The sequence below is a fragment of the Thunnus thynnus genome, chromosome 7, assembly GCF_963924715.1.
Source record: "Thunnus thynnus chromosome 7, fThuThy2.1, whole genome shotgun sequence".
NCBI lineage: Eukaryota > Metazoa > Chordata > Actinopteri > Scombriformes > Scombridae > Thunnus > Thunnus thynnus.
The window spans coordinates 11670800-11683529 of record NC_089523.1 but is presented as its reverse complement, the minus strand read 5'-3'; the positions used below and the strand labels follow the sequence as shown (position 1 = coordinate 11683529).

General features: G+C 39.6%; 1 protein-coding gene across 1 annotated transcript in view; it reads right to left on the bottom strand.

The window, feature by feature from the left end:
* pcp4b (Purkinje cell protein 4b) overlaps positions 1-384 on the bottom strand; it is a 39605-nt gene extending 39221 nt beyond the window's left edge. The window contains exon 1 of the mRNA XM_067595768.1: positions 226-384. Within this exon, the coding sequence (XP_067451869.1) occupies positions 226-234 (9 nt within the window). The 5' untranslated portion in view covers positions 235-384. The remainder of the gene's footprint in view (positions 1-225) is intronic.
* Between the last annotated feature and the right edge of the window lie 12346 nt (positions 385-12730).

Here is a 12730-nt window from a genome sequence, read left to right as displayed (position 1 = left end):
GCAGCTGTGAAGCATCTGACACACTGTAATTAATCGTGTCCGCACTGCAACAGTAAATGTGGGATGAGAAATCTTATCACTTCAGAGAAATCCGTCGACAACGGCAGCACGCCGGGATGTTAAATCTCTCATTTATGTTGCTTCCCTCTGCGCATTAGCGCACGGATCGTGCGTAATTGGGTTAATCCCGGCGCGTGTCTGTTTTAAAACGTAAAATAGTCCTACCTCGCTCATGATGAACGGTGATGTCGAGGTGTCTCGCCTGCTTCCAGTGCGTGAGTGAGAGTGAGAAGTTTCAGCAACAGTGGTCTTTAAAAGAGTGGCTCGCCGCGGACAGAGAAGCTTTATAAAGTGTTAAGACCAACTCCTCCGTGTCATCACGTCACCAATAAACCAATAGGAACGCCGTGGGCAAATGTGTCTCCCAAGTCACCACCCAACTCCTTCAAATATTCATATGCTGTGTAAGCCCTTTTCATCATGATCAGCCAAACGGAGCTTCTCTCTCTGCTGTTGATGAACAGAAATGAGAGCGTTGAGAGGTATTTCATGCACCAGTCATCATGTCATCAATAGAAAATTGTTATTTCAAAACATGTATCATTATTACCCCCACCTGAGTGTGTGCACTAGTGCGTGGGTGTGAGCTTCATAACAGGAGTAAAACTGTGTTCTGCTTTTTTATCTTCTCTTTCAAAACCACTAAATTGTTCCAACTGGGATTTACAGTTTGTGCTGCTTTACTGTAACATAGTTTACGTCTTTTAATCCATCACTGTAATGTTCATATTATGTCTCTATATTACATCTTGTAGTAATTTTATTTTATGAAATGTGCTGTGATATGTGCCTCATTTCTCTTTAATTTGTTGCAGGACTAATTATATATAGTTAAGTTTTACTGCGGTATAATAAACTAATTCGATTTTCTCTGGTGCATTCCCAAACAACAGCATGTTGAATTTATTGCATCAGAGAGATTGAGCTGCTTTTTAACTTTATTACATTTCTTGGTTGAAAGAGAAACTGCTGGTGATTTTGTCAGAAAGAACAGTTTACTCTGAGTGGGCTTGTTTAATCCTTTTGCATCAGTCTATCCATTCTTCTCCTTTTCATCCACTTCATTTCACAAATTGAGGTTGTTCATTATCGTCTGTCCTAAATCCATACATTCATTTGTAAAATTCAATACAAGCATTGTTTGTCGAATTGAACATTTGAATAGCAAGCAGACATTTCAATCCAAAACCCTGTGTGAAAGCTCTATCTGGTTCCTGCAAATCTAAATGGAAATGGTTTCAGACAAAGAGAAGCGGGACCAATATTCACAAAAGCACTGATGTGAATGCAGCTCGAAGGCTGTTCAGCATCCTTACGGACTGTCACTGGAGCACCAGTGACATCCCAGTGGAGTCTTGATGGATGGAGGAGGAAGAGGAAGAGGAAACCGATTACAAATGAGGCCTAACATCACTGCTGCTCTGACCTGACCTGTGTGTCTCAGCGTAACTGTCTGTGCGCCTGACAAGCTGGAGAGGATTTGCACTGAAAATGGCTTCGGGGTCTTTGTTCTGCAGAAATAGTCTTCAAATTTCTCTGTTTAGATTTGGAAGGAAGGAAGTCGATTTGATTTGCCAAGTGCGACAGATGGTACTGAGTTTTTGTGGAAGCTTAGTTAAGTTAGCAAGGCACAGCACAATCTGTGGTGCCTGCCATGTAGCATTATAATAAAAGTGTCCTTCATAGTATGAAGGACACCTACAGTACACTAACTGCAGAGACTTCAGGGTAGCTGGTCAGCTCGCATGTGAGGAAACTGCTTGAAGTCCTTCAGTGCCTTAAAAGAGGCTTTGTGCCAAAAACAGGAGTTCAGATACAACAAGATCAGATTGGAGATCCAACACATTTAACTGACATTGTTCCATTTAGACAAAAACATGTTGAACAAACGTGCATGGGGAAGTTCAGAGACATTTGCGTTGGCTGTTTCTTTTTGAGCATACATTTCAGTTTAGAAACCACCTCCCAACAGGTGTTAGATCAACTTGACCTGAGCTTGCTTGACATGCAGCACCATACAACACATCAGAGAGATTTGGGAGTGTGTATCTACTCCTGTATGAGCCTCTGCAACCTGTATCCATAACACCAGTCTCTGTGTAGGTTTTCAGAGACGTTTTCTTCACAGAAACATTATTACAGCAGAAGTGTTCAGACATACAGAAACTGCAGGGCTTCTTCTTCTATGAACTTCTTCAGTGGAACGATATGGTTGTGTAACAGGTACACTGGATAAGAAAAACTATTAGGCACGATGAGTCCATCCCCAGGTAGAATCTTTGTTGAGTTTCCTTCCTCTCCTGCATAATAAGGTGTAGCCTCAGGATGTAAATGAAGTCTGTCTTTAGAAAAATATGCCTGGCAACATAACCAAAAATTATCTAACAGCAGCAATTAAAAGTCAAATAATCAGAGTCGAGGAAATGAAGACATCAGGAAGAAAAAGAACCCAATTGATTTTGTCCGCGGGAAAGGAAACAGTGCAACATTTACAAGCAAGTATGTTGTCAGTCAGCTATTGGTGGAGAGACATCAGATGAATATTTTGGGAAACAGCCAGCAGTCCCACAGGAGACAGTGAAGAGCACCTTAAGGCAAGTTGCAATATTTCAATCAGAGGAACAAAGGATGGTATATTGAGTGCCATGGGAGGAGAAAACAGAGGAGGCACATAAAGAGGAATGTATACCAGCAGGGTGTGTGTGTGCATGCATACATGTGTGTGTTTTCCTATCCTACCTGGTAACTACCTTATTAAAATAGCTACCGGAATAAACAGTCCCTGACAAGATGACCATAATATAAAGCAGCAGGGCTCTGGATCCAGGATTGATATCCACTACTCTGCAGTCACTAACGTGTGGTTTTGTACAGTATATTATTCCTCTGATTTTTCAATTGAATGCCTAGGTTACAGGGGATTGTTACACTACCGCCTCTATAGCGGCAAATGTTGAAAGATGTTTTCCAGATGAATCAGAGGTCAAAGATCAGCTGCAAAACGCTAGAGGTGGAAGCAGATCAGAGTTGTGATGAAGGACATTTCAGCAGGAACTGACACCTATTTTTGTGTGAGTTATCTCCCTTCAACTCGAGGTACCAATACTAAAAAATAAACACAATGCTTTTACAGTGTTCAGAGAGAGAGACGACATACTGTACAATACAGTACAGTAAAGGTAAAACCAAACCAAACTCCCAAATGCACATATTGTCTGACAGCTAAATTTGTTATTATCTGACATCTGTCACAATATGTTTTGAACTTTGAACTTTCTCTGAGGTCGGAAGTCTTTTGTGCCTGCATCTAATATTACAGTGTAAGTTGTCGATGCTGCTCTGTTATATTTTCATCAGGGTTTTTACTTGTGAATCCTTCCACCTTTATCCTGCTTTTTTTGCACTGAAGATACTCGTCCCCCAGAGAGTTACAGAGAATCTATTTTTACACTCTGCTCTGTCTGTATGGATGTGAGGTGCACACATTTATGTAAATATATGTTAACTAGGCCTTTTGTGGAGCTTTGCATAGATTTTTTCCAAGATTAAAAATAATTTTGCTGTTTTGTTTACAGAGATCCCCAAATACACAGTAAGTCTATGTTGTCATTTGAAATACAAAATAGCCATAGTTTACCAGTCACATCCCATTATGTGATGTTGTCTGATATTTTTTACGCTTTTTTGCACTTCACAAAAGCCTGGAGCCAAAACTGCTTCCTTTTTATTTTTATTTATTTTATTAAGATAAACCCGTTGAGATGTACCATCTTGTTGTCAAGGGATCCCAAACTTCAAAATGCACTGAAGAAAATGTCACAAGTACAAAAATAGTGCTGTTGAGCCTTAAGATCCTAATAATCTTTTATGTTCTATATTTATGAATCAATCTCATGTCTTTTTCTCATAAAATAAATGTGTTGTTATACACGAGTGAGGAGAGTGAGACAGATCTTGAAATCTAGTATACTACACCAAACACATGAAAATTAACAAACCAGGTGTGTGTTCATTCACTGTGTTACTCTTCCACATCTCCTCTGTGAAGCATTCACTAGCTCTCTCTCACACACACATACAAACACACAGAATCAATCTCATCTGAGAGCATTTCGACCACAGACAGATTTTCCTTTCATCTCTCTCTGTCTGAAGGAGCGAACCTCTGCCCAGCAGGTTCATACTCAGGAGCAAAGAGAGTGACCTCAGTGCCCTTCTTGCCGCAGGGCGAAACAGATGAAAATAAATGCCTTCACAAACCAGTTGAAACTGTTTAAACATAAAAGATAATTATGAATATCTTAAATAACTAAACTAACTAAACTAAGTCACTATCATCACTTTTTTCATAACAAAATCTTACAAAATATTGTTTGAAAATGTAAAATTCAGGTCTATATTTTCAATCTGGGGCTCTACTGGAATATCTTTGCATGATTCACAGGTCAAAAAACTCCTTGCACAGCCCCAGAGTTCAGCGTCTGTCTGAAACAGGTTGTTTTAGCTCCTGTCTCTTTAACGCCCCCCTCCTGAGAGCCCACTCTGTTCTGATTGGCCAGCTCTTGGAAGCTGCCCCTCATCTGCAAACGTCCGCCAGCTGTGGAGGCTACATCAACAAACTATACTACAAGGATTTCATTACTTTTTTTCATTCTTTACTTGAAATGTCAACTTCTCAAATACATCCGTACATGTTCAAGCCCGATCTGAAATATGAGAGTGGACAAAGCTGACAACACATGGAAAAACCTTAGCAACAACTTTAGCAACCAAGACTACAGAACATACGGCAATTTATGGGCATATGAACAATTTGACATTAAGGTAGAAAAAAACCTTGCAAACGAAGCATTCAGAGGAGACTGAAGCCCTGGCTTTTAACCTGCAGGGAGCATTTCTACACACTCAGAGTATGAGTTTTTATTTTGTTTTGTTTTTGGCCTACGGTATGGTGGCTGAAATAATGTGAATCCTACTATTGATGCCTTTCTCACCACAACGTTAAGTTAAACAAAACACCAAGGATAAGACTGGCTGTGATCTGCATTTTTTTACTGCCAACAGATCCCAGAAAGACAGAATCACAATGAATTTATTCATTGATTCTTCTATCAGGTATCTTTTGTGTAGCCAAAGCCTGACATATCGTATTCCTCCATACCATACACTTACATTGTTATCCAAAAACTATTAAAAAACAAACATAAATAACATACACTGTTGCAGTGGGATACGTTACATTACATTATCACCGTGAACATGGATAATGTAATAACTGACTTAAAGTTTGCACTACATACTGTACACTGTTTATTAACACACATACTGTCCCGACAGAATTAACTGGTCAGTACGATGTGATCAGATATTGTCTCAAGCTGCTAGAGCCCGGCTGAGATAGATGACGATTCATACTGGAAAATATACAGACTATGTGGCAGCTGTATGAATGCTGAGAGCTGCAGATCTTTGTTTTGGCACTAATAAACTCTTTTTTGCACACTACGTCATTGCGAGAGCCAACAGGATTCAGTCCCTTATGTCATCTGAAATTTTAAAGCACAGACAAATAAACTGAACTACATGTGGAGTACTGAGTAAAGAGGGTGTACATATTAAATTTATTATGAATAACATGTACACATTTGAGTACATAATAAGACCTGTTATGTCATTCCTCGTTGTACCATTTTCTAAATAATGCATAGAATTTTTTATTCTCATGCCAAAAAGAAGTTGTGTGTTTTCATCTGCATCTCAGACCAGATCAGTCAGAATTTCAAAAAACTTTCAAAAAGTTTCAGAACGGTGTTCTTGTGTTACTCACATGCAGCAGGAATTCACCGCACCTTGAATCACCAAGAACAATGAAAGCACACAGATTTGTCTTGGTGACACTGCTGCAGACTCACAGCTGACAGCTCACAGTGTTTCACAGCACACACAGTTTGGACAACAGGAGCTAAGTGTGAAGCATAATTCACAGTCACTGTGCACTGCAGGGGACAACACTAGATATATGACACAGAGAACAAATCAGTCTGCACATACATACAGCCTGCAGCATTATATACTTTAGCTCCATGTGTTCCCACACAGTGTGCCATACAATATGATTGCATCTGCAGAGGGAGGTGATTTATCTTTATCATTATGTTATTTCAGACTCCACAGAGAGGATACACAAGCTGAGCTGCAGCTGCAGACTTACTGCCTGCGGTTCACCTGACCCCCAATATGTATCACAAGCACCACGCTTTCAATTACACACCGATAAAACTGTTTGTCTCATCTGGCAACAATAAACCATATCATCCTCCATTAACTCTGTCTTAACTTAGTGAATTAATCAATATTCTCCATTTGTTCTATCTTCCTTTATCAATATTGTAAATGTGGCTGTTGCAACTGGAATTTGCCACATAATATCTTGAGAGAAGGAGATAGAATAGTCAGTTTCTCAGCCAAGGGTTTAATTGATCCAGCTGATTAAATAATAAATAGATTAAATTCATAATTCTGCAAAGCGTGGGTCCATACTGACTAACAAGCATCTAATTCAGTGCTGTTTAATGAGAATGAGCTCGCTTGTGAAAGAAATTACCAGTTTACAAAAATACAGTAAGGAGCAGGGAAGCAAAAAGGTTGGAGAACACATGATGCAAACAGGAAGACACTGAACGCAGTAAGATTAAAGACGAGATGAAAACAAAAGAAAACGTAATCACCTCCCTTCAGGAAAGCCTCTGCACTTCGAGGGAGGAGAACAAACAGACGAGAGCTGCGTGGAAGGAGGAGAGTGAAAGGATCAAAGGTACCTTTGAGAAAGAGTGAATAGAAAGCAAGACGAGGACAGTCATTAAAGGAAATAAGATTCTGAGCTATAGATTATAGAAGAAAATGAGAACCACAAAAGTCAGGTTATGAAAACTGTGAGTCTTGCACAAAGTTGCATTCGCAGATTTTAGTCAAGCTGAGAGAGAGGAAGAGTTGAGAGATGGTCTAGGAGAAGTTGCAGAGGTGAGTGAAGGAGGTGTAGAAAGAGAAGAGCAAACTGAATGTGCAGCATCATCATCATCAGCTTCAGGTATGCCGCCTCAGCTGTTCATTTTGCTTTGGAATGTTTTTTTGGATTCTAACAAAGCATTTTCAGCATGAAAGTTCAGTCTTAACCTTAGAAAGAGTAGTTTCACAAACTTAACTTGAGGTTCACTTTCTAGCTTTTTTCCAGAGCTTTCAATCACATCTCATGGCCTTCTGATTTTTCACCTTTACTGACATGAATTCCTCCTGGACATATTGTACATCTCATCAATATTGGGTTTCAGAAGTTTTGTTTTTCAGTCTGGACTGACATACAATTTAATCCTCCATAACTTTCAGTTTGTTAGCTTCAAATATCTTTAGTCTACAGAAGGGAGGCAGCCTCATTTCTCTTGAATCAGGTTGTTCTGTTTGTAAGCCTCGAGCCATAGTATTGCTTTGTAATACATCTCTTGTCTTCACACGTTTGATTAAAGTACAACCATGCAGCACTCACTGCCAGCCCATTCCAAATGCAGCTTTTGTAATTCTGGTCAGGGATGCTGGGGTGCGTGAGTGCAATGTTATTTTAAAATGTGCTGCTTCTGCTGGAATGGCGCAGAACAATTTGAAAGCTCATACAATCAGTTTATATGGTCAATGAATGTATGCAACACTGGAATTTCACTTCTGTAAGTCTGTTTTAACTGAGAGAGGGAGGTGTAGTGTTTTGTAAAAGTCTGATGAGAGGGGTATCTTATAACAATAAAATCAGCATAAAGGAAGGTTAACCTTTTGCCCTTTAGCCATAACGGCTTCTTTAGTGTTGTCTATATACTGTAGCTCTTGTATATAGCCAACCATCACTGATTTGTGTGTGTGTTCATGGACATCCTTGTATTCTCTAAACAAACATTGTGTCAAAAGAGCCTAGGGACATTCTCCTTGTTTTTATGACTGCGGTTGGCAATTTAATCTAATCCTATGAGCACGGCCACCACTGGAGAGGCAGAGACAGCTACATAATGAAATCTCACAAAGGGAAAACCTGACAGCTCTGCCTAGCCTGGGATCCTCTTCGTCATGATCTACTGCTATTGTCTCTCTCTCTCCTTCCACACTCATCCTTTGTCTCCCTCTTTATGCCTTTTCCTTATAATCCGCTTCTCTGTGGGGCGCCCAGCTGCTGTCACACACCTCGTCACAGTCCGTTCCCATGATGCTCCCTGTCTCAGTGAAGCGCCATGTGCTGTGGCCAGGTCCCTACGTGGCCCCTCCTCATAAGGGTGTGCAAAGCCATTTTTATAATAAGTGCTAGTTGCTGGGCTCTGAAAACTGCAGAGCCAATCAGCTTCTAGTAGCACACAACTCTCTGACAAAGTAAGGTACATCTAATGATATGCATACTGTGTGTTGGTGTGCGGGGAAGGAAAACACAGCTACAGTAGATTCAACAATATCTACTGTATTTGTTTTCAAAATCAGAAAGAAAGAATGTCTGATTATCGAGTTATCTTTGATCATAAGGTGCTTTAAAGAAATAGTTCAACATGCTTATTTGCTTTCTCTCCAACTCTTGCCACTGTTATATCTATCTGGTAAATGTAAAGCTAAAGGCAGCAGCTGGTTGGCTTAGCTTAGCATAAAGACTGGAAACAGAGGGAATCAGCTAGCCTGGCTTTGTCCAAAAGTAACACTATATCTTGTTTGTCCTTAAAAAAAAAAAACTGTAGTGTTTAAGTGTAAGTTACAGTATGGAGGATTATGTGTCTGACTGTTTCTTGGCTGGATGCAGTGACTCCCTGGACTCTTGTTGTCGCTGTGACGTTGCCAGAAAAAATAGTGGATACCTTTGAAAATTTCTGCTACCAGTGACGAAATAGTTTGGCACATAACAAAACTTGCTGTCTTTACACCCCAGTTTTGTACCAAGTAAATAAACAAGATATAACATGTTAATTAGTTAACTTAGAAGGAGGTGCTGATAGGACGATTTTGTTACTTTTGGATGGGGCTAGGCTAGCTTTTGCCCCCTATTTACAGTCTTGATGCAAAGCTAAGCCAGTGCTGGCTTCATATTTGCCTTACAAATAGAAAGCAAATAAGTTTATCTCCCAAAATGTCAAACTATTTCTTTAAAAGCTGTCCAACATGCTTCAAGAAAAAAGGAAAAAGACACTTCCATATTATGACAGTCTGTTTACATCTGACCCTACAATGTGGATTCTCAGCTGAAGCCATGTGAAAGTGAAAAAGATGCACATTCATGCATGTGCATATAATATGTGCACACATGCTCACACTTGCTGTCTCCCTCCCCATCTCATTTCCTTTCTCACACACACACACACATATACCTTCTTCACCCTCTACACATGCATTTTCCCAACTGTACAGCTCCCCAGCTGTCATACCCAGTAGGGATCTCCAGCAGAGTACACACAGTGCATTTCATGTCTTAGCTCTGCACAGTGCAGTTATTAGTGCCTAATTACTAGGAATGTTGCCAGTCAAAGGAAAGTGATGATAGGCTGTCTTCATGTCAGGCGCCAGTTGAATGTCTGCCTGACAAAGGGAGACAGGAATGAATGAACTGGAACCCACCGACCTGATGTCCTGAGAGTGAATTTAGCGCTATTTGCCTACTGGTGAGGTCTGGATTCAATTTGTCTTGCCTTGTCTGTGCTCCTGATCAATACCAATTGTATTACAAGTGGAGCGAGGCCAAACCAATGTGCACTGTCAGCACCTGCACATGGATGGATCGGTCTGAAAATATTGGCAATACTGCTGTTTATTCATATCAAGGAGAAACACATTGATAGTAATTGAATCCGTCTTAAACCAATCATTCTCATCATGTATATCAATATCAAATTAAGGATAACTGTATTGTCATTTGATCGCAAAGTCGATTTGAGGATCTTTGTGTATCGTGACAACAATACAAATGAATTGGGAACAGCCTTACATAAAAGAAAATGAATTGAGCCATCAAAGGTCAAAATAATGCAAAACAATGCAATTTTTTATTCATTTTCTTGCCAATAATTCAATAAGAAGATCAATACCACTCTCACGTCTGTTAAATATGAGGATATATAACCAGGATACAGTTAGCTTAACTATATCATACCTGTTGGCGACTTCTCAATGTCTCTACTGGTTGCCTTAAAGGACCAATGTGCAGCATCTAGCATTGAGGTTGCAGATTGCAATCAACTGATTACCCCTCCCCTCATCTTCCCCTTCCAAGCATGTAGGAGAACCTACAGTGGCTCACGAAAAACCTAAAAGGCCCTCTCTAGAGCCAGTGGTTGGTTTGTCCACTTTGGGCTACTGTAGAAACATGGCATTGCAACATGGCGGGCTCCGTGGAAGAGGACCCACTCCCTATGTAGATATAAAGGGCTCATTCTAAGGTAACATGATAATATATTAGTGTGATTATATACTAGTTAAAACATATATATGAATATTATATTCCATTTCTGCCAAGTCCGTTCTGCTAGATGCCACTAAATTCTACACACTGCACCTTTAAATTTTATTTATTACGGAAATCTCATTGAGATCAAGATTTCTTTTGCCAGAGAGGCTTGAGAACAGGTTACATATACACAGGAAAACAACAAAATGATTAATTCTCATCACAATCACAAAACAATCATCATACACAGTCAAAGCCACGGCTTAGATAATCCCAAACATTCTGAAAAATAGCAGTTAGTAAAACTTTTAAGTCTCCTTCAGCAGATACAAGACAAACAAGGGTTATTGCCATATTAATGCCTTCATCTTTATAAAAAATATCAGTGATTTGTATCACTATAGAGAGCAGTAACAAGGTCAATTTTTTACAAAATTATGTATCCACTTTCATGCCAGGAACGTTTAAATGCCTTCTACAATGCGAGGGTCGTATTTATGGAGCTGTTAAAAGCAACTGTCCCATTATGCTAAAGTGTTTTTATTGCCTTGTGATGCTGCACACAAAGCAGAACTCTTTGTAAACCAGAACAGTACAAGCTGAAACTAACAGAGAGCGGACACTGTTCACACTGAATGAGTTGCTTTGATAAAAGCTCAAAGCTGTGAATGTCAGGTAAAGTCAGGGAGTGCAGTGAAACATCAGTAAACATAGTTTCATTTGGAGGTAAACACTTAGATTTTATGCTGCTTGAGTGGACAGAAAGAAGAAAAAAACAGACCACAGCAGCTCTGCTAGCTCAGTGTTTCTTAAAGAAAATGGTGGTTCTCTGTTCTCTTTTATTTCCTCAACAGAAAGGGTGTAAAATCAAGATGTTCAAGAGCCTGCACAAAAAAAAAAAAAAATCACACTGGAGGAGGTGTGCAATTACATTGTTTCACACTGCCCTTGGCTCAACTGAAAGAGAGAGGCTGTAGATTGAATAATGATGTATTTCAGCCAAAGAGCAGAGCCTGAAAGAGGGAACCAGTCAACTCAGCAGCAAACGAAAGAGCAAGCATGATGAGTCAGTGCTTAATTACTATACAGCCAGAAGACCTTGGTTTCCTCCAAGTTCCCAATGACATTATTGGAAACTGGTTCTGAAGATTATTTCAAGCTGTATTTTATGAGACATGAAATTGCTGAACTTGCTGAAAAGACCTCCTGAACAGGAGCACAAAAGGCTCTGGCAGAGCATGAGGGTACATTACTGATGGCCTATCAATACCCATTAGCTTGGAAACCTATTAATTATTTCTCATTCACCCTACTGACCTGGAGGAAAGAACAAGACAGAGACAGACAGAGACAGATCTGTTTGGGATGCAAGAACATGTGGAGACATTTTTAATACACTCTCAAAAAAACTAAACCTCTTGAATTTTAATAAGACAGAGGAGAGGGTTCTGTTAAACATGTTTAGTAGGAGGAATACAAAATGTAAAACAATTAGAATAATGGCTTTCTTCTGTTGTAGAAATGCAATTACTGTTAAGAGACCCAAAATCTGTAACCATGTGCTGTTAATGAGGGCTGGTGTCTAGTTTCTATACAACGGAGGAAAGTGCAGAACATTTCAGGACAAAGAAGTTAACAAAGTTAGCCAGCTCGGCCAGTGGAAGTTTGATGGTACACATTTAAACAGCAAGTGCAGGAATGTCATCACCAACATGAGATTTAAAAACTCTGTAAACTGTGAAATAAAGAGAGATTTTCCAAGCACTGATAGGCTTAATCAGCATTAGGTGAACTTGTTTGTCAAGTGCTTGAATTTAACAGATATTCATTTATATGAAAAAGTTCCGCACAGCAGGTTTAAAGTGAAGAGGATGTGGCTCTTTATTAGAATATATTCGCCAGGTTGCTGAAAATGGTTTGTTTGTTTATGTAAGATATTTGAACTGAAATGCCAAGAGTGTATAATTTCCCAGACTTTTCAGATAAGCTTACTACTCTTGGGGCTGCCAAATGGTCTGGCAAGATAATAAAGAGCCTCAAACGCTTCTTTTTTTCATCCAATTTTTCAGGAGATAATTGGCCAGTGATTTGCTTCAGCTTAATGGTTTATTGTCATCAGAGCACAGGGTGGAAAAGTAGAAAATGACCCACAGGGATACCACCTACTCTGGACTAATGCAGACAAACTGAGTAAGTGTTAATAACTTTAAATGAAAA